This window comes from Bufo gargarizans, chromosome 11, assembly GCF_014858855.1.
Source record: "Bufo gargarizans isolate SCDJY-AF-19 chromosome 11, ASM1485885v1, whole genome shotgun sequence".
Classification (NCBI taxonomy): Eukaryota; Metazoa; Chordata; class Amphibia; order Anura; family Bufonidae; genus Bufo; species Bufo gargarizans.
In genome coordinates this window covers 54,721,676-54,745,487 of record NC_058090.1, presented here as the reverse complement: position 1 = coordinate 54,745,487, position 23,812 = coordinate 54,721,676, and the positions used below count along the sequence as shown (strand labels likewise).

The 23,812-nt window shown below is 41.3% G+C and overlaps 1 protein-coding gene across 1 annotated transcript in view; it reads left to right on the top strand.

The window, feature by feature from the left end:
* The window catches only part of GREM1 (gremlin 1, DAN family BMP antagonist), a 43,552-nt gene extending 20,017 nt beyond the window's left edge, over positions 1–23,535 (top strand). The window contains exon 2 of the mRNA XM_044272009.1: positions 19,041–23,535. Coding sequence (XP_044127944.1) covers positions 19,042–19,569 — 528 coding nt within the window. The 5' untranslated portion in view covers position 19,041 and the 3' untranslated portion in view covers positions 19,570–23,535. The remainder of the gene's footprint in view (positions 1–19,040) is intronic.
* The last annotated feature ends 277 nt before the right edge of the window (positions 23,536–23,812 follow it).

Here is a 23,812-nt window from a genome sequence, read left to right as displayed (position 1 = left end):
TTTTCCTCCCCACATTACAAGAGCCATAACTTTGCTTGGTGAGCAAAAAAAAGGCTGCCTTCTCAAAGAGCTGATCGTTTCAGGTGTCGGACCCCCCGATCAGATGCAGATGACTTATCCAAAGGATAGGTCAATAGGTAATCAGTATTTAAGTCTCAGAAAACAATTTTTATGTCAGTAAAGGGCTGTAGAATATGTTTTTGCTATATAAGCAATTACAATAAAATAAATATTAGTAAGGACTGTCTACTTGACAAACCAGCAGTAGAGAGGATCGTTTGATTCGGCGATGAGCAGTTTCGTTGTCCACCATCCAGACACAGGTGGCACCTTCATTACACACCCCTGTCTCTGCTTGAACCATTTATAGGTGCTTAGCAGAATGAAATTTGGTGTGTCGTGGTGCCCATTACGTTCCCTGCCATTGACAGCCAGCCACCGTCACCTTGGTTTGGAGTGATGTCGTGAATGAGAAACCTGGACTGCTACAGACTAGAATCGTATCAAATTTAGTGATGAATCCTGGTTCTGTTTGGGATCCTACAACGGTTGGGTTTTAGTATGGAGGCCTCAAGTTGAGTGCTTCAGTCCTGCCTTCGCTATGAAGTGACACACTTCCCTAACTGCTGGTGTGATGATTTGGGGAGCCATAACTTACAACAGTTAGTCACCACTAGTAGTGATACGAGATTTATCACCAATTGAGCATTTATGGGATCAGCTGGGACGCCAGCTTTGGCAACCTATGAGTGTGCAGGATCTGTGGGCATGGGTGGACTGGCAATGTACTCTACAGGGCCAATCAAGCCCTCCTCTTGGCCACCAGCCAGGTTCATAAAGATCTGGTGCACGTAGCATTAATTGTACACCTGCCCAGTAACTGAATTAAGCCCTCTTGAATTCAACTGTATTAACATCCTCAGAATAAATGATACAGTTTCATGCTGTGGGGTGGGCAGCAGTATTATTTGTACTATATTTGGTTATGTTGCAATAGTATTTTGTGCTGCACTATGGCATTTGGATTTACAGAGGAAGTATTTTGTACTGTACTGTGGTATTTGGTTCTGCTGGGGCAGTATTCTGTTCTGCACTGTGGTATTGCTGACCCACCTACTTCTGTTGGTTCCCAGGCCACCCCTGTCTGTGGGCAAATGTGCCACCAGGATACCATATGCAACTCCGTGGCCAACCATATCTCATCTTGTATCCAGGGGCATACTGGCCAGACCCAACAGAAATTTATTGGTGGGCCTATGCCCAAAGGGATGTCCAAGTCCTCCTCCGATTACATAACTATCTGATGCTGTCAGCATTAAAAGGGTTTTCCATTGTTTTTACTGATGACCTAGCCTCTGGATAGGCCATCAGTATCTGATTGGTGGGGGTCCGCCACCCAGGGTCCTATGAGAACTGCCGCCGCCTTGCAGCTTACCATGTACAGTGCCATACATTGTATAGTGGCTGTTCTTGGTATTGCAGCTAAGCCCCATTCACTTCAATGGGGCTCAGCAGCTCCTAAGGCCACGTGAACGATGAACATAGGAAAAGCAGAGAGGTGCCTTCTTAAACAGCTGATTGGCGGGGGTGTCGGACCCCCAGCAATCAGATATTGATGACCTATCCAGGAGGTAGGTCATCAGTAAAAAATAAAAAAAATCTTGGAAAATCCCTTTTTTATTGATGAAATGGGTGCATCAGATACTGTACTTGTGCACTTGGCCAGCGGCAGAAAGTGCCCTGGTGCATTCAACTGTATTGCTATGAATTGATTTGACGGGAAGCAGTATTTTATGCTGGACAGCGGTATTTGGTTTTGTTGGGGCAGTATTTTGTGCAGCACTACAGTAATGCTGGCCCGCCTACTTCTGATGGCCTTCGCTTCGGTCAATTTGGACCCACCTACAACTTGGGTCGACTTTTTTAGATTTTTATTTCCAGGGCCACTTTAAGTTCCCAGTCCGCCCCTGCTTATATCCAGGCTAGAGGTGGCCCTGAGGGGTTTTAGATCCTACGTTCTGTTGTACAGTTTTCCCCACTAAAATTATCCTTTTGCTCTAATTAATTACATTCACACACAAAGTTTATTCGATTCCAACGCCGCCTTGTTGCATTATATTTTTATTTATTTTTTTGAGTGTATTTGCTGTAATTTTAGGGGGTTCAATAATATCCAACTTCTGCAAGTGAACACTTTGGTAGATTTGATCTTATTTATAAATTTGTTACAGGGATCTGGTTACCTTTATTTTAAATACTTTACATAGAAGTGGTCTATAGAGTGGTGCTAACTTGCAACTTTTTCCTGTTGTATCCATGAAAAGGTTGGAGCAGATGGTAGCGCCAGCACAGAGAAGCTATACCAGAAAATCCTATTATGTTCTTAGTCACAAAAGAATAGCTAGTGTTAAAGGGGTTGTGTCATCTGGAATTTTGAAGGCATATCAGTAGGATGTGCCATCAAAGTCAGATAAGTGTTGGTCTTATAAGTGGGACCCACCTCTAAAACGGGCTCCCGAAAGTGAAGGAGAGAGCACCACGCAAGCATGGCCGCAGCTACATTCACTTCTATGGGACTGCCGGAAACAGCAGAGCCAGTACTTGGCTATATTTTTGAAACTCCCATAAAATTGAATTTCTCTCCACTCACTTTGGGGGTCTTGTTCTGGAGTTAGTTATGACATTGGGGGCATATCCTCCTGACATGCCACCTGTGTCTCAGATTAGACAACCCCCCCCCTTTAATATTTGTACCTATACAAATGTGACTACACAGTATTGCCCATACCAGTTACAGTACTCATTTATAGGGGTTTTCCAGTGCATAAAGAATAGGTGACAGTGAGAGCAGAGTGGTTTAAAGGGATTATCCCTTGAAAATTATCACCCATCTACAGGTGATAAATATTGGATCATGGGTGGTCTGTGGGAACACGCAGGCGCTCCTACTATGCACAACATGAGATTAACTGCTTGGCTGTGCAATCGGCTACAACTCTGGATTTATAGCCTCAGATCCTCCTTTGACGGGCCCGCCGCTCCCTCCAGCTCCAGTCATCTTGTGGAGAGCTCGCTGATGCTAACCCAGACTAAAGCTGGGGGCATCAATTAAAACTTAGATATTCCAAGAATACCCCCCTTTTAATGGGGGAAAAAAAAAATCCCCTTTAGGATACCTACCGGAGGATTTCCTCCACAAAGCAGGCATAAGATGTTACTATAATTCTGCAGAAAATAATCTGTAAGATTTGCGTGTGTAAAATGTAACACTTGCTGTGGTTTTCAGTGAGTCTTTAAAACCTACACCCAATTTAAACAGGGTTAAATCCATGACAAAATATAAAGAACTAACTGGTATGATGCAGATTATAAGAGGACCTGTTGCCAAAAAGTACAATGCAATCTGAAAGCACATTGATATAGAGCGGATTGAAGCATAGATTTATGGGAAAAGATTCAGTAAAACTTGTAATTTTTACATTAACATCTGCAGCCCTGTGAAGAGCTATCGGTACAGGGAGGAGGTGTCATCAGTGACTGACAGCTATCGCTGATGACATCTCCCTCCTGTACCGATAGCTCTTCACAGGAGGTAGAAAAAAAAGCAGAAATATAAATGTATAAAATACAGGTGTTACTGAATCTTTTCCCATAAATATACACATGGATCTGCCCAGCTTCTCCTGCTCTATAACATGCTGCATTTTTTGGTAACAGGTCCTTTAACCTGTGATGTAGAATTTTTTGGTGAATAATGTCCACAATGTGCAGAGAAGATTTGTTAATACCTCATTTACATGGCTCTTACTGGGATTTTCCTTGCACAAATCCACAGCAAATGCGCTATGTGCGCAGGTGGTCTTAAAGAGGTTCCGGGGCATGATGACCTATCCTCAGGAGAGGTCATTATTATCAGATTGATGGGGTTCCAACTCCTGGCAACCTGCTGATCAAGCGGCAGCTTCTTCATACTATACCAAGTACTGCGCCGCACATTGTATAGTGCTTGTGCTTTGTATTGCAGTTTATCCCATTCATGTTGATGGGACTGAGCTACACAAAGTCCATGACATCACTGGCATAGGAAGAAGGGCCTCAGATTGGCAAGGATGCCATGAGTTGATGACCTATCCTTTCCATTCACTGCAATGGGACTTCCAAAAATAACCAATCTACTTTGGAAGTTCCATAGAGAGGCGGCTGTGCTTGTGCGACTTGCTCTCCATTCACTACGGAGGCCTGTTCTTGAGATAGGTGCAGGTCCCACACCTGACACTACTCCTATCAATATGCCGGAAACTTCCCAGATGACATATCCCTTAAAGCTGTGCATTATTTTTTTTTCCTCCATAAAATCATGTTTCATTATAATGTTGATGCTACTAATTTAGTAAAGTGCATTTATTACCCTATAGTGGTTGAGTGGATGTGTGTGGAACCAAAAAGACTTCCTGTACAGGGTGCCATGTAACCTAGGGCAAGCCCTGTCTGCACCTTATATGTATATAGCTGTTTTCCCTCATAGACTTCAATGGGGTTAAAAATTACACAAAAAATGCAATAGTTTCATGTCGATGATGCTGATTTTCTGCCTACTAATCCACACCGTGTGCAAGTAGGATAAGGCTACCTGCACACATATTTGTATGCAGAGAAAAACGCATTAAATCCACACCATCACTATTTTATGTGGTTTTAGTGCGGTTTTATGTTTATTAACAACGCTGCTGAAGTAATACCCCTTTAAGGTCCCTATAGTGTATTGTTGGCCGAGCCCACTGATAAACAGCATGTCCGATAGGTGCGGGGCCCACCTCTGGGACCTGCACCTATACTTAGAACGTAGCCCACAGAGCACCGGAGGGCGCATTGCCCTCCATTCATTTCTTTGCGACTGCCGAAAATAGCCAAGCAGTGAGCTCTACTATTATTGGAAGAGCACCTATCAGGACCTTGGGGTGCCCAAATGGGACAACTCCTTTAAGTCTGCTTAAGCCCTGCAGGAGATTATTTAGCGGAGCAGTAGCCACTTCCATGTAGGTTTCTGTGCATTAGATCTGTAGTGAGAACACTGGTCACAGCTGCGTTGTGCTCTGGGATACCGTAATTCAAGGAATCTTGGATGGGCTCCTCCAATCCTGAATAAGTGTCTAGCATGATGTTGGGTAGTCTCAAGAAGTTTGTAGCTCACAATCTAGGCATGCAATGTAGAATCTTTGTAACTTTGGGAAAGGAAGATCTAGAATGATGTCATGGACGTGTAAATGCTCATTGTTGCTTATTCTAATTAATAAGGAGTTATATATCAGGATTATAGCGGAGTCTACGGCATATATTGTTACACTCTTCACTTCCTCATATTGCATTACAACATGACATAACGTCTCAACGCTGTAAGAAATTTAGGAATTCAAGTAAACACCAGACTCATTATCTAGGATTTTCTGATGGTCAATCAAAAGTTTTTCATTAAAAGAAACATCGCAACTCTGAAACGAGAAAAATACAAAGCAAGAGAGGAAAATGGCTAAAGAATGAAATGTGGCTATGTATCAATGTGTACATATTTATTTTAGGTAAGTATTATACCAGCCTTTCATCTGCTGTATAAAATCCTTACACAAATCCTATACTGTAGCATCAGTTCAGTCATATTGGATAATCCATTTGTTGACTAGCCCAATGTAAAGCTAAAGTACGACAGTGCATACCAAAATATCTGCACAGTTTAAGGCACTTTTTTCATGTTAAATGACTAATAGGGATGACCTCATATAGTACATGACAATCTTTTCCTAACAAAGCTAGAACCAGCCCTGTACCTCACATGGATCCAGAGATCTCCCCATTCATTGCTCTGCTAGATTTATATCAAGATGAAAGCTAAAGGGGAGTGTCTTATCTGCTGCAGCACATGGGGCGTGTCCATGCTCTACCTATCACAGCTCAGGAGGCGTGTCCATGCTCTACCTATCACAGCTCAGGAGGCAGTTGAAGGATGAAACGGAGCATGTGCGGCCTTCTCAGTGAGCAGGTCAAAGAAATAAGAAAAAAATAGACTGCATGTGGCGCTATACATATGCATTTTATTAAATAACTCAGTGACTATGCACATTTTTTTAATTACATGCAATTACAAAAGTATTCAAATCCAGGTGCTAGTTTGAAAACTAGAATATTTTTCATGATACAACCCCTTTAAATATGGAGAAGTTGTGATATGTTGCACACTTTTCCGCAATCTGCCTCGTGTGAACTAAAAATTCAGTTTCAGATATCTGAACAAAATTATTTCTGCACCTTGTGTATGGATTTCCACAAGCCCTATTCGGATGAATAGGACAGTAGCAGAAATGTTTTAAACAGATCTGCCACATGAGCTTACACATGGCATTTATCATGTAGACCAGAGTTTCTCAACTCTGGTCCTCGGGACCAATCTACCGGTCAGGATTTGAGACTATCCCACAGAATAACACCTGTGGTAAGTCCTGATGCATGGACACTAATTATATCACCTGCTCAATACTAATGAAATCCTGAAAACATGACTGGTAGGTGGGTCCCAAGGACCAGAGTTGAAAAACCCTGATGTAGACAGTGTTTAATCTATTATGCTTTGAGAGGGGGGGTCAGTTGAACCTGAAGTCAGGCTGTGACCCATGCGGATAATACATCCAGATTGCGCTTGTGTGAATAGCTCCTAACTTGATGTCAAAGCTATTAGGATCTTCTATTTTAATAAGCCCATGGAGAAAGACAAAAAACAAACAAAGCATTCATAAGTTGGACACAATCCAGAAGTGGCTAGGATTTTGATATTTGGCTTGCAGTACACTGTGTGTACTGTAGCTTGCATTCTGTGCCCCCTCTCCCTAGGTTTGGGGAGCTGTTGAGTGAGTGCTTGCCATTTTGGCTTTCAGGGCATCTAGTAGTTGGCTTAATTTAACCCCTTAGTGACCTCAAATACACCTTTTTACTGATGTAAACAAAGGGGATTTAGACTAGACAGCTGGATTTAATCAATGATGTGTTCCCAAAATGGTGTATTAAAAACTAACTTGTTCTGCAAAAAATAGGCCCTCATACAGGTACATTGATGAAAAAACAAAAAAAAAGTTATAGCTCTTGGACAGCGATGATTAAAAGAGGTTGGTCACAGTGTAATAACATAGGAGTGCCATCAAGGGTCTGTATTTATGGAGAGGTTTGGTCCTGGATTCATATCTTTTTAAATAAAATCAGACCCTCTAAATAAATGCAGATTCCAGACCAACCCCCAGATAAGATACACTGAGAAACAAACCCATTAAATGGAGACCTCAGACCAAGTCCCTAAAATAGTCAGAAAAAGACTGTAGACCCTCAAGATGTTGACCTAAAAGTGCATAAATAAATATAAACAGACAAGATCTAAATGGCAAAATAAATATAGACTCCAAATTCTCCTAAAAATACAGACCCTCAGATCCCCTAAATACAGACCTCAGATAAGATCTCCAAAATACTTTATAGGAAACACAGCCAAATAAACAAACTACAGTGACCCCCCCCCCCCCAAATAGACTTCCAAGAACCTCAAAATAAAAACAGAACACAGACGCGACCATAGATCTAAGTAAATATAGACCCAAAAGCTTAAATAAATCTAAACTCAGACTATACCAAAAATACCCCAAAAGAAAAACTCCCTACACTGGACCCCCTACAAACTCAAGAGCAGACTACCTAAATACAGACCTCCAAGAAGAATAACTTAATAGACCAAGGCTAGATCCATCTAAATAAACATCCTTTGATATACTCTGATCAGACGCAAAAATAAATACCACAAAACATATACCAACTCTAAAATAGACATCACATCCCAAAGTAAATAGATCTACTAAATAATTATAGACCCCATAGTAGACCTCCTAAATAAAGACCGACCCAAGACAGGAACCTCCTATATGAATACAGATACCACATGTGACCCCCAAATTCAGATTCCCAATGAGATCCTCCTAAATATAGATCCCAGACGTTCCTAATAAAAACCTCAAAGGCTACTTTCACACTAGCCTTTTAGTTTTCCGGTATTGAGATCCATCATAGGGGCTCAATACCGGGAAAAAATGCTTGAGTTTTGTCCCCTTTCATTGTCAATGGGGACAAAACTGAACAGAATGCTTCAAAATGCATTCCATTCCGTTTAGTCGCGTTCCCATACCGGAGAGCAAACCGCAACATGTTGTAGTTTGCTTTCTGTCCTGGGATGTGGAGCAAGATGGATAGAAAACTGATCCGTCCTCAATTTACTTTCAATGGAGTTCATGACTGATCCTTCTTAGCAAGGACTTTTGTCTCCACTTCAAAAATCTTCCTCTGAGCGGAAACTGAACGGACTCCATTATAGTCTGAGGTGCGTAGTTTCCGTTTAGCTCAGTTATGTGCCGAATCCGTCCTTTCCGTTCTCCTGCTCTTATAATGGAGCAGAACGGAAAGGCTTATCAGCCTTATCAGTAACAGAAGCGTTTTTGCTGAACCCTGCCGGATCCAGTAAAAACGCTAGTGTGAAAGTAGCTTAAGCACCTAATAAATATACTTAATCTAGACCAAAAACTAAATACTGCAAAAGTATCACCTTCTCCAAAATACACCAGATTCCATAATAAATGACCCCCTAAATAAAAACAGGCCCCATGGCAGACCACCTAAAAAATATACTCAATGAGTTTACCCAAAATTGATCTTCCTAGAGTCCCAAATAAAGAGACCCCCAAATGAAATCCTCTAAAGCAGTGTTCCTCAACTCCATCCTCAGAGCCCACCTACTGGTCCTGATTTGAGAATATCCCACAGAATGCATCAGGATTTACCACAGATGTTCATTGACACCAATTATATCACCTGCTCAATAGTAAGGAAATCCTGAAAACAGGCTGGCAGGTGGGCCCCGAGGACTGGAGTTGAGGAACACTGCTCTAAAGACTACCTAAGTATACTTCATACCAGACCCCCCACTGATCCCAAAACCTGAATGAATATTAGCTGAGAAGAGACCCAAAAATAAATATCTAAAAAAAATGCATAATCTAACAGACATCAGATACCAAAATAAGGGCTCTTTCACACTTGCGTTCTTTTCTTCCGGCATAGAGTTCCGCCGTCAGGGCTCTATGCCGGAAGAATCCTGATCAGTTTTATCCTAATGCATTCTGAATGGAGAGAAATCCGTTCAGGATGTCTTCAGGACCGGAACGTTTTTTGGCCGGAGAAAATACCGCAGCATGCTGCGCTTTTTGCTCCGGCCAAAAATCCTAAAGACTTGCCGCAAGGCCGGATCCGGAATTAATGCCCATTGAAAGGCATTAATCCGGATCCGGCCTTAATCTAAACGTTGTTTCGGCGCATTGCCGGATCCGACGTTTAGCTTTTTCTGAATAGTTACCATGGCTGCCGGGACGCTAAAGTCCTGTTTGCCATGGTAAAGTGTAGTGGGGAGCAGCATACTTACCGTCCGTGCGGCTCCCGGGGCGCTCCAGAGTGACGTCAGGGTGCCCCACGCGCGCATAGATGACGTGATCGCATGGCACGTCATCCATGCGCAGGGCGCTCTGACGTCATTCTGGAGCACCCCGGGAGCCGCACAGACTGTAAGTATACTGCTCCCCCTCTCCCCACTACTACTATGGCAACCAGGACTTTAATAGCGTCCTGGCTGCCATAGTAACACTGAACGCGTTTTGAAGACGGATCCGTCTTCAAATGCTTTCAGTTCACTTGCGTTTTTCCGGATCCGGCGTGTAATTCCGGCAAATGGAGTACACGACTGATCCGGACAACGCAAGTGTGAAAGAGGCCTTAAACAGATTCCCTTAATATAGACTCAGTAGACTACTGATCAGAACTGCTAAACAGAGTCCTGATGAGAACCCCTAATAAACAGACCTTATAGCAGACTCCTAAAATAAATCTCTCATTCTCTAAATATAGACCCAAAACAAGTAGATAAATGCAAAATCAGACTAGACCAAAAAGGCAAAGCCCCAAAAGAATACCTACAACATAGTGGGATCATCTTGACAAATTAGACCCTCTAAATAAATACACACCACAAAGCACCTAAATAAATATTAAGTGAGAAAAGATTAAAATAATCAATATCCCAAATTCCCTTAATACATACACCATAAATAGACCCCAGACCAGAACCCCTAAAAACAGACCCCATAAATACACCCCCAGCCCAATTCCTCTTAATAAAAACAGAACATAAAGCAGACATACTAAATAAAGACCCTAGACCTGACTCTCTAAATAAACACAGACAACATTCTCTCTGTATATAGACCACAAAGCACCTAAATAAATATGAACCCTTTCAGGGCAGCCAGTTTTCACCAAATTTTGCAAATCTAAACACTTTATTCTCTAATAACTTTGGAATGCTTTTATTTCTCCAACCAATTATGAGATTGTTTTCTCGTGGCATATTGAACTTCAGATTAATGGTAAATTTGGGTACTCTTGTTTTTATCTTTTATGTATAAAAAAAAAAAATCTAAATTTACAGAAAGTTTGGAAAACTTCCCAATTTTCTAAATTTGATTTGCATTTAAGACAGTAATACTTCAGAAAACTGTTAATAAATAACATTTACAATATGTCCACTGTCTGGCCTTATTTTGTAAATGTAACTTTTTTATGGTGCTTAGAATTTTAGAAGGAATTTTTCAAATTTTGAAAACCAACTTTAAAGGCGATGTATACTTTCAGAGACAATTTTTATGATTGCATTTTACTCATTTTGGGTGATTTTATTTTTTTGGGTCTTTATTAAAAATATTAAGCCATTCTGTCCCAAAGGGTTAACTGTTTTTCTAGCTATGTGACTGGTACTTTCACTTTGTGCAGGTCATCTAATAAACCTTATCTCTAAATTACTGAGAGGTCATAAACACTTATTAGTAACACTTATAAGCCACATTCTTATAAATAAGAACTGAGCTATAACCAGTGTTTATAATGTCAGAGAGCAGACATAAGGAGACTGTCAGGTGAGCTAGCTGACTGAAAAGAGAGAAAATTCAGAGGCTGCTACTACAGCATCTCAGCTCTGTCCAGAAAAAATTTACTCCATATTTTTAATAAACACATAAAAATATTTTTAGCTCAAAATAAAAACAATGCAATAATAAAAATAAAAAAAATCTAGTTCTGAAGTCACATTGAGAGGCATACATGATTGAAACTACGCCCCTAAAATTACAGAAAACTGATTTTACAAACTTTGTTAAAGGGGTATTTCCATCTCAGACAACGGGGGGCATATTGCTTGGATATGCCCCATTGTCTAATAGGTATGGGTCCCACCTCTGGGACTCTCCCCTACACTGAGATCGGAGCGGGAAGTTGGTGGCAGTAGGACCCTGGGTTTTCCGTGCTCCGGCCACCGCCAAGCGCTCTCTCCATATAAATGAATGGGAGCACACCGAGGCTGCGCGGCCAACACTCCCATTCATTTCTATGGGGCAGACTGAAATAGCCGAGCCAGCGCTTGACGATTTTCGGTGGCCCCATAGAAATGAATGGAGGGCGGCTGCGCATGTGCAGTGCACCCTCCACAACTTTCAAGGATCTGTTCTCCATGTAGGTGCAGGTACCAGAGGTGGGACCAGTACCTATCAGACAATGGGGGCATATTCTAGCAATATGCCCCGATTTGTGAGAGATGGGAATACCTCTTTAACTATTTAGGCGTTTTGCAGAAATTAAAGCAAAATGGAGGTGAAATAATTATAAAAAAAAAAAAAAAATAGATCCTGATTTATTTGTTCTTGTAAAACAGCAAGGGTTAAAGGCAAAACAGATTGCAATATGGATTACCCTTAGGCTACATGCACACGACTGTTTTGGTCCGCATCTGAGCAGCAGTTTTTGCGGCTTGGATGCGGACCAATTCACTTCGGCAGCAAAAGATGCGGAGAGCTCTCTGTGTGCTGTCCGCATCCCTTGCTCCGTTCCGTGGTCCGCTAAAAAAATATAACATGTCCTATTCTTGTCCGTTTTACGCAAATTGTGGATCGCACACTGACGCCATCCTTGTTTTGCGGACCGCAAAACACACAACGGTCATGTGCATGTAGCCTTATTCTGCAGCTTACATAAACACCCCATTTGTGGCTGAAGACTGCTGTTTGGGCACACCATAGGGCTCAAAACAAAGAAATGGCTTTTGGAGGGCAGATTTCACTGGAATAGTTTTTAAGCGCTATATCACATTTCAAGAGACCCTGAGGTACCCTTTACAGTGTAAACCCCCAAGAAGTGACCCCATTTCAGAAACTACACCCCTCAAGGAAGGGCTGTGAAAAGGAAAAATTACATTTTGTACAATAAAATGCTGCTTTGGTCCCAAATGTTTTATTTTCACAAAAGGGTAACAGGAGACAATTTGCCCCACAATTTATTACCCCTTTTCTCCATAATACGGCAAGGCCCCATATGTACTTATAAATGGCTGTATGGGCACACTGCAGGACTCAGAAGGGAAGACGTGCCCTATAGATTTAGGAGGCCAGAGCAAGAGATCATGAAGTACTGCTACAGTAGAAACCACCAGTGTAGTGAGGGGTGTAGTGAGTATTTTGAACCCACAGGTATTTTCCTGAAATTAAAAGTGTAGGGGATGGTGGAAAAGTGAATATGTAAGCTATGTGGAGTATATGAGTGTATTAAGGTGGTAAAGTTACAGGGTGCATAATGTATCAAATTAATACTCCATGTTGGAGTGGTACACTAACCTGCTGAATTGCAGAGGTGCCTACAACCCCTAGGGATGAGCAGTATCTAAAAACAAGCAAAATTGTCAAATGTAATGACTGGAGGTATTATTGCTAATGAAAGTATTTTTTGTAAGTGACTTGTTTTACACATGATAAATATGTATGAATAAATAAATATGTATACCGTAAATAAACAAATGTTGAGGTGAGACAACCCCTTTAAATGGGATACTCATGTGATGGTTATCTACATAGAGGTGGCAACACTGGTCCAGCATTGGGTACACTATTTTCCCTACTAACTCCTAGGACGGGGGGATGGCATTCTAGGGGTTCAGGCTGGGTGTCCCTCCCTGTGTAAACCTGGAACCTGTGGGTGTACCCAGAGGTACTCTTGCACAGCTTGTACATGTTATTGCCATGCATTGCCCTCTTGCTAGGCAGGTATTGGTGAAATTCTACCCTCCCTTTGTCTTTTTTTTTTTTTTTTTTCATGGGTGTACACCTCAGCAAATGTAGTGTCAAAGTATTAGAGGAGTGGCCTAATTGTAGATAGACTGTCACATCATGGGCCATTTTGAGGTAGGCATTATGTGTAATGTAAAAATATTCTAATTGCTTCAAAATGTGTGTGGGAAATTATAATCTGGTACAAATAAAAAGCACTACAATACTGCCTAAGGCTACTTTCACATCAGCTTTTTGGCATTCTGCTTTTCAGATCTGGCAGAGGATCTCAAAACTGAGCCAAAACGGTTCTGTTTAGGGCTAGTGTATTGTGAATGAGGTATGCTCCGTTCAGGATGCATCAGGAGGTCTTCCGTTCTGCCAGCATTCTGATTTGTGGCCAGACACAAGACCGCCGCAAGCTGCAGTTTTGTGTTCAGTCATTACAGAACAAACCGAATCAGTCACTAAATACAATGTAAGTGAATGGTGCCGGATCTGTTTTATTCGGATACTGAAAAAAAATATATATATGATCAGTCACCCATTGACTTACATTGTTTTTAGTGACTGACCTAGTTTGTTCCATTTCGATTTAACACAATGGCATCCTAACGGAATGGATCTATCCTGATTAGGGATAAAACATCTGAAGTCGATTCGCATAAAACTTCATTCTAATACTGTAGAGAGCAGGAGCTCCATACAATATTAGAATGTATTGGCTCCAATGAGCCGAAATTATTGCTTCGCAAAGTCTCACGAGACTTAATTTCTACTGTAAAAAAACATCACCTAAACTCTGGTTCGGTTCCAAGTGGTACATCTCCTGATGTGTTAAATCAAACTGAACTTTTCTGGTTTGGTTTTGAGATCCTCTGCCAGATATCAAAACCATAAACCAAAGCGCAGATGTGAAAGTAGCCTTAGGCTGAGTTCACATCAGCGTTTAGCCTTTCCGTTCTCCTGCTCCGTTATAGGTGCCGAAGAATTAAATGGACAGACATGATCAGTTTTATGTACAGTACAGACCAAAAGTTTGGACACACCTTCTCATTCAAAGAGTTTTCTTTTTTTTCATGACTATGAAAATTGTAGATTCACACTGAAGGCATCAAAACTATGAATTAACACATGTGGAACTGTATACATAACAAAAAAGTGTGAAACAACTGAATGTCATATTCTAGGTTCTTCAAAGTAGCCACCTTTTGCTTTGATTACTGCTTTGCACACTTTTGGCATTCTCTTGATGAGCTTCAAGAGGTAGTCACCTGAAATGGTTTTCACTTCACAGGTGTGCCCTGTCAGGTTTAATAAGTGGTATTTCTTGCCTTATAAATGGGGTTGGGACCATCAGTTGCGTTGTGGAGAAGTCAGGTGGATACACAGCTGATAGTCCTACTGAATAAACTGTTAGAATTTGTCTTATGGCAAGAAAAAAGCAGCTAAGTAAAGAAAAACGAGTGGCCATTATTACTTTAAGAAATGAAGGTCATTCAGTCCGAACAATTGGGAAAACTTTGAAAGTGTCCCCAAGTGCAGTCACAAAAACCATCAAACGCTACAAAGAAACTGGCTCACATGCGGACCGCCCCAAATTTGAGATCTTTGGCTCCAACCACCGTGTCTTTGTGCGACGCAGAAAAGGTGAACGGATGGACTCTACATACCTGGTTCCCACCGTGAAGCATGGAGGAGGAGGAGGAGGAGGAGGTGTGATGGTGCTTTGCTGGTGACACTGTTGGGGATTTATTCAAAATTGAAGGCATACTGAACCAGAATGGCTACCACAGCATCTTGCAGCGGCATGCTATTCCATCCGGTTTGCGTTTAGTTGGACCATCATTTATTTTTCAACAGGACAATGACCCCAAACACACCTCCAGGCTGGGTAAGGGCTATTTGACCATGAAGGAGAGTGATGGGGTGCTGCGCCAGATGACCTGGCCTCCACAGTCACCGGACCTGAACCCAATCGAGATGGTTTGGGGTGAGCTGGACCGCAGAGTGAAGGCAAAAGGGCCAACAAGTGCTAAGCATCTCTGGGAACTCCTTCAAGGCTGTTGGAAGACCATTTCAGGTAACTACCTCTTGAAGCTCATCAAGAGAATGCCAAGAGTGTGAAAAGCAGTAATCAAAGCAAAAGGTGGCTACTTTGAAGAACCTAGAATATGACATTTTCAGTTGTTTCACACTTTTTTGTTATGTATATAATTCCACGTGTTAATTCATAGTTCTGATGCCTTCAGTGTAAATCTACAATTTTCATAGTCATGAAACTCTTTGAATGAGAAGGTGTGTCCAAACTTTTGGTCTGTACTCTATATTAAACTGTGCTCAGCGGTTGCAGGACACTCACAAGTAGATGTTGAGTGCCTGCATGCAAAAACTAATAAAAATGTACAACTGTTAAATCTGAACACTAGCTAAAAATTTAACTTGGATAGAGAGAGAACCCCTAACACAAAAAAAAGACCATGCAAAATAAAGAACACAGATGAGAAAATGAAAAACTCCTGCACAAGAAACTGAGCACAGGTGCTGATCAGTGACATATGCACTGATCAGCACTTACAGAAAATCTGGTGCAGGACTGGAAAAAGAAAATGCATGGATTGTTTAAAGTGTGGAGAGAGAGATAAGGACTTGGGATCACGAACTAGTGAAAATATACAATAAATCACTGCAGTTTGTTGTGGTGCCCAGGTATGCCACAAGTCCCAGCCAACCAACAGGGCACAAAGAACCTCTCTGTTTGCAGTCAACAACTAGAATGGCTGCGTGCAGAGAGATTCTTCCCTCCGCCTCTCTAGTGCTGCCATTTGCTGATATAGCTTACCTGCTAATCACAGCACTAAAAGGGGACACCAAACACTGGTGTCCTCTGTCTAACCTCCATCGGAGCTCACCTGCAACTCCCTCACTAGTTTTACCAATGAGAAAGCTGAGATTGGCCAGTCAATGCAGACCAGCCAATCACAGTGATCGGGGCTGCAGGAGGTAGGTACTGTCCAACCTCCCTCTGCCCCTGCTTAAGATGGCTGATTGTTGGTGACAGTCCCCAAAAAGTGAATAACGGCACACCACGCTCTCTATTCACTTCTATAGAAACTTTGAAAATACCAGAGCGAGCACTCTTGGCTATTTTCTAAAGTGTCTGCATGGCTACCTCTCCATTCACCTTTTTGGGACTTGTGGAAAAAGCTAAGCCAGTGCTTGAGTATTTTTGGAACTCCTATAGTAGTGAATGGAGGTTGGCCATACTTGCACGGTTTGCTCTTGTTTACAAAGGGGTCCCCATTTTAGAGATAGGTGCTGGTCCCAGAGTTTGGTCCCGCACCTGTCTGACCTGTCCTAACAATATGCCACCACTGTCGGATGATACAAACCCTTTAACTTAGATCAGACCCAAAAACACACGCCCAAAAGAAATAGACTCCAATCAGATTCCACCTTTCATTTTTCACAGCTCCTTTGGAAAATGAAAGGTGGGATCTGATTGGTTGCTATGGGCAACTAAGCCAGATCTACTTTACACCAGTTTTATAAATGACCCCACAAGTCCCTAAAATAAATAGTCCTGTTAAATAACTAGGCAACAGAGCCACTGTGCAGCTTTGTAGTTACATCTACTGGCTTTAGGACCTTTGCAGATGGTCATGTGACTGCAGACCTTTAAACAGTAATAGGTCCTGCACACAGAGGGACAATTGCAAGAGCCTCTTATTTAGGCCTTATTCACACAGTCTGTGTTTAAGCAGAGATTTCCATTAGTAATGGTCAACCAAAACCAGGAGTGAAGGCTACACAGAGAACATATAATGGAAAGCTCTGCACCTGTTCTGTGTTTAGAGCCACAGCTGGTTTTGGCTCACAAACACTGACGTGTGAATAAGGCCTTTTTTTATATAAAGAAAATCTTACTCCCTAATCTCTGGCGAGTGCTTACCACTTTGTCCCAGCCCTGGAAGTCATAGCTTCACAGTTGAAATTGGAAACTCACTTCAAAAAGTCTGTACATAGCTTGAACCTTAGACCCCAGACATGCAAATGTGTCTCCCCATTCTGCACTCCTGCTCACTCCCAGGTGTTGCCACGAAAAGCTTTGTGACGCAGCACCCAGAAGTGAAGAAGAGTGCTGTAACATGGAGGGGTTGGTAGAATTTAAAGAATACACAGCGCATGGGAGATTTAGCCGCTTGTCCACGAGATATCCCCTTTTTCTAGGAGTTGGCAACTATGATTGAACTCCTACTGGATCTATGACCAAGATTAGAAGTATAGCAATACGTGCACTGTTCCTACTCCTAGTGTTCCAATCTCTTGTACATTTTGCACTTCAGATAATTTTCTCTTTCCATATCTGTGCTTTGAGGTTGTATGCCATCTTTTTCTTATTTACATTAAAGAAAGATTGTTGAAGGCTATAGACTGCGTTATAAACTGCTTTGAAGCCATATCTTGATAAAGGATCAGTCAAGAAACAAGCTTCTAGAGTCACATTCTGCATATGGCACTGGATTTCAAGAGTAATATAGCACCATTATAGACTTAGTGTAATTGTATAAATGGATCTGAAGATGCTTTTTTTTTTTTTCTATTCTGTGATCTTGAAGCATTTACAGTGACCCATACCTTATTATCCCCAAGACACAGGAGGCCAATTATAAATTATTGGCACACTAGAGCAGATGTCTAGTATTCACAAAATGATTTCAAATCCACCAAACATATGTAGACGATAAAGATGGATAAGTATTTGTTTCAAATTTTTCTCAAAAGCTTAAGACATTTCTAATCCTTCAGACTTGGCTTCAGAACATTTACGGGGCATTATTCCCAGTAATGGAATTATGCACGATTCCGGCTTACAGCTTTAGGGTACTTTCACACTAGCGTTTTTCTTTTCCGGCGCTGAGTTCCGTCCTAGGGGCTCAAATCCGGAAAAGAACTGATCAGTTTTATCCTAATGCATTCTGAATGGAGAGTCCGTCCTTCAGGATGCATCAGGATGTCTTCAGTTCAGTCTTTTTGACTGATCAGGCTTTTCAGAAAAACGTAGCATGCAGTATTTTTACCTCCGGCCAAAAAGCCTGAACACTTTGACTGAACGCCTGATCAGGCTTTTTTCCCATTGACTTGCATTAACGCCGGATCCGGCCCCGTGTGTTCAGTCAAAACGGATCCGGCTTTTGCATGTTAAACCCGAAAAATGTGAAAAAAAAGTTAAAGTCCATAAATGGCGGATCCGTTTTTTCCAATGCATTTTTTCATTGTGATCAAAATCCTGATCAGGATTCAAATGTAATCCGTTTTCACACGTTTTTCCGGATCCGGCGGGCAGTTCCGGTGTCGGAATTGAACGCCGGATTAAAACAACGCTAGTGTGAAAGTAGCCTTAAATGAAACTATATTCAGGAAGTCATCATCTGATCTGTCAAGATACCTTTCATTTTGTGTCCAGCAGACAGCACTCCAACTGGAGTGTTGTAAGTCAGGGATGCTCTACCTGAGCCCAAAGACCATATGTTCATATGTTGCCTCCATCCGGCTACGCAGAGTGTTGAATGGTGTTGATACACCACCCTGATGCCCTAAAATGCAAGTGACTAATCTACTGTAAACATGATAGGGGGTTTGTAATTTTAACAAGATAGAAATTTCAGCAGCTTTATCAATTTCTGATGTCTCCTTTAGATGAAGTACAGAATCCTACTGCATATTTTAGGGCTTCTGCCATTCTTGTCCTGTTTTTGCATACTCTTATAACATGTGTCCTGATTTACAAATGATAAACTAGACCTTTTTGCTGTTTTCTAGGATGCACCGTTTGGTTTACTCACTGGGACCCATGTTCCTTCTCTTTGGCCTCTTGGTGCCCAACATTGAAGGGAATAAAAAGGTTCGTGGATCTCAAGGGGCCATTCCTCCTCCTGACAAAGGGCAGCCCAATGACTCTGAGCATCGGGAGAGAGGTAAAGGAAAGGGACATGCTCTAGTAGCCGAGGAGGTGCTGGAGTCCAGCCAGGAAGCGCTACATATTACTGAAAGAAAGTATCTGAAGAGAGACTGGTGTAAGACACAGCCACTCAAGCAAACAATCCATGAGGAAGGATGCAACAAACGCACCATCCTCAACAGGTTCTGTTATGGGCAGTGCAATTCTTTCTACATTCCCAGACATATCCGCCGGGAGGAAGGATCCTTCCAGTCTTGCTCATTCTGTAAGCCTAAAAAATTTACTACCATGATGGTTACACTCAACTGTCCTGAGCTACAGCCACCAAAAAAGAAGAAAAGAATAACACGTGTCAAGCAGTGTCGCTGCATCTCTATAGATTTGGACTAGCATCCGATTGGCAATTGGTTATCCTCTGCATTGGACAAACTGATTCCATGATACATCCATACAGCTGGACTGCACCCATGCAGATGGTTGTTTCATGTCTATCAAGCTACAATTATTGTTTTGGATGTTAAAGAGCTACTTTCAGCCTTCCTAGGTTAACCCAACAAATATTCTGCTCACAAAAGATGGACTGGCCGCCCCCGGTAAAGTACAAAGTGCACTCTTACTTGGAGTACAAAAATTAAAAAAACACCCTGCGTGCAGGTTTCCATGTATACAATGTGTATATATATATCTTATTTATTCACACTTACATGTTTGTGATGCACATGAGGGTCAGTGGGATGGAAGAGACTGTAACAACTTTATAACCTAATCGATCTAAGCAAGAGATAATGAATGGATCCTGCGCATCATCACAACAGAAGAGCACATTAAGCAAATAATGACTTCTGACCATTTTCACCACTTATTGAGGCATAACTGCTTCAAGTGAAATAAACATTTTCTTTAACTGGTTTAAGCTTTAAAAAAAATGTTTTGTGTTTTTTTTTCCTTACTAAACCTTGAAATAGGAAAACTGCAAAAAAAACAAATGTATAAAGCCCAAAATGCCAATTCTGTAAATGGTCTGCGTAAATTGTCTAGCTAAGGTTTGAAAAAATAAATTTTCCTTTATCTAAATAGTTCTGAATTACAGGAGTGGGGGCCTTAGGGGGAGTTCACACATCACCTATTTGGTACAGAAGAAAATAGTATGCGACAGAGGCGTAGCCAAAGTAAGACTTGTTTTCGTACTTTGGCTGTGCCGCTGTTCCATCCCATTTTGTTCGGCTTCTAAAGTTGTTTATCTGGGGCTACTAGCAATTCGAAAAGAGCATCTGGCTGCACCATGGTCCTTCCTTCTGACTGTCTGCACAGTAGGCCCTCAGCGCAACATCATCAGGTGAAACGCTTTGAAATAAGTTTTACAACTTAGCCACCGGTCCTCCCTATGATGTGCTCATATTTGATACAGAATTTAAATGATGGATTTCACACTGAAATTCTACAACAAAGCGTGATGTCTTAATGGAGTGAACGCCATTCACTCATAGCAATTTAAAACAAATCCACTTAAAAGTGTTGCCTAGATGTTGCATGAATGTTTAAGAGTTCCACCAGGGATTCTATTCATTGCCATGCAATGAGTGAGATCTATGGGTCAATCCACACCAAAATCAGCAGTTATAACACGTTGCAGATTTACTTCTGGAGAAATAGTTTGTGTGTACTCTTATGTGCTACACTTAATTATTGCAGACAGATCCTTCCAGTCCTTATTTGTAGTCAGAGTGCTGTACTAGAAAAAAAAAACATACCACAAAAAATTGCCCTCTCTAGAGTAACTCTACACTTCAAGAGCACAAAAGTGAGGGGCATTAAAATGGAATGCCAAAGTAAGTGGGGGGGGGGGGGGGGGGAGAGACTTCATCGGCATCGCAGACCAACTGAATACTTTTATGGACCTCACCCATGGCATTTGTGGACAAATTAAATCTTGTTTAAAGATCATATGGGCTAAGTACTGATGCCAGTGGCTTTGGAAGGAGATGTCCAACAAGCGTACCTCCAAAAGGTTGCTCTGAATTCCAGTGCTCTGCCCCAGACACCATAGACTCATCTGTCTCTTAATAAGATATCACAATGGGTCCATACGGTACCTCTGATACAACACAGAAGGCACATAGGTTTTTCCTTCATGGATTCAGGCAGGAACATTAAAATTACCAGCATAATAGCTAATAGGGCATGAATGCAGCAGAATATATTCTCACCTAAAAATATTGCTGACCTTTATTTTTGACAGTAAACCGCTTAGAAAATGTCAGCCCTAAAGTTGTACATACCCTATAGAAACGTCAATGTTTTGAAAGGTTGGCATGGTTGCCACTATACTGTATGTGCTGCATTATATACAGTGTACCCTACAACACATTATAAATCTGTATTTAGGCCCCTAGGGTATATCCCATAGAGTATGTGAAGGAGCAGATATGCATACGGTATATATCCCTATGTACAGGTCAGATTTAGGCAAGCTTCTGAACAAGATGTAGTAATTTTAATGGCCTCTCTCAAGCCCAACCAGATGTTGGGTTCTCTTTGATCTGAACAACACGTCAGGCTTCAGACAATAAGATTAGTTTACAATTTATTGTGCCTTTGATTCTCGCACACTGATGAGTTTTAAATTTGTTACCCAGCGCGCCGGCCGCACGAGGAGGGACCACAGAGGGGAGGAAAGAAAGCCTAGAGGCAGTGGGCAAGTGTCTGATTTCAAAGTTGATTTTATTCAGTCGCCTTTCAAGTAAAGTTTGATTTACGCCTTTGGCCGCGCAATATAATAAAAGATATGCTCTGAGTGGACAATTCAATTTGACTATGTCTTGCTATATACTAAAAGTCTATCATAGGTATTGAATACTAACCTGTGCCATATTCTGTAAGTAAATGCCACAAGTCATAGGTTTCAGAAAGCAATCTACATCTGAATCTCCACCAGAATAATAAGTTAGTACATGGGGTAAAAACTACAGAAAACTTCGCTGAAGAGCAAGCCTACAACAGACTGCAGAAAAATCTATCACTTTGCCTGGTGTCTCTTATTCCTGTGTGACATATTAAGCTCTCTGCATTACCACTGTTTGAATCCAACAATGGTGGGCATCATGGTTCAAAATTCTAGAAGTTGCTGCTTAAAGGGGTTGGCCAGAACGTATTTTTTTAATACACCCCCACCAGTGGTAAAGTAATCTATCAGTCTGCTCATACCCATTTACTCTGGCTCTGTGACTCCCAGGCCATCTTGACTGGACTTCCAATCCTCGTCGACCTCTGCACTGCTGCAGCCAATGACTGTCCTCAGCGGTGACATGTCATGACCTAATCTATGTCAAAGTTGACAGATGGGGACTAGAATTCCAGTGCAAATAGATCTGCAGTGGATTTGGGAGCAGGTAAGTGTACATTTCTTCACTGGTACTCCTGTATGGACAACCCCTTTAAGGTGTTTTGCAGTGTGGCTATTAAAAAAAATTATTTAAAAAAATTTGACTAACACACAAAAAATATGACCAATAACCACATCACAAAGCTGTGGCCATACATAGGAAAATATACAGCCAATTACTGCACACTACTGTTATCTGTGAAACCAGCTTAAAGGCTATGTATACCTTTGGGGGAAATTTTATTATTGCATTGTACTCCTTATGAGCTAAAAATAATTTTTCAATAGGTCTTTATTAAAAATATGGAGTCCTTTTTTCTGTACAGAACAGAGATGCTCTAGAAGCAGCCTCTGGATTTTCTCTCTTCTCCGTCAGTTGGGGAGCAGACGGGCTCTTTATCTCGGTTCTCTGACATAAATGCTCAATAAAGCTTAATCCTTATCTTACTGATAAGAATGTGGCTTAAATGCATGTTTATGACCTCAGTAGTTTAGAGATAAGGGTTATTAGATGACCAGAACAAAGTGAAAGTACTAATCACACAGTTAGTTAGTAAAACAGTTAACCCTTTGTGACAGAACAGCTTAATATTTTTAATAAAGGCCAATTGAACATGATTTTTAGCTAAAAATTAGTAACAAGCAATCATAAACAAAAATTGCCTCTGAAGGTGTAAATAGCCTTTAAAAATATTTAGTGAAGTAGTAAATTTTATGAAGCTCACTATTTTAAGTCCTCTTCAGTTGTGAAATTTTTAATAAGGTTTAGATTGATTACATCAATGTGGTAAGAAGTCATTCAGTGCATCAATATAGCAAGTGAAAATTGTACAGATATATTACTGGTAAATGTATTGAAAAAAAAAATCTTAAGGGTTGTTATACAACAATCCCTTTTAGAAATTTTGGCTAGCTTAACACCACATATAGCTGAATACATATTTTGTATTTTTATACATACCGCTACAATAAAAATCCACATGATGTCTGCACAGGCCTCTGTTGTCTTTGACTTTACTTTGTACCAGAAGGCTAGAAAAGCTCTGAAAGGAAAAACACCCTACTGTTTCACGCTACTGCTCCTAGAGGTCTTTCCCAGCCCTTGCCTGGTCTTACTACAGCAATGGTTGCCACGTGACCAGTGAGAATGATGATTGCTGCAGTGATCACGTGGAATAGTCAGTGGCATCATTGCAGCAGAGCAGGAACCCTGGACTACTGAGATGGTGGGCATTGAGCAAGACTTACTTT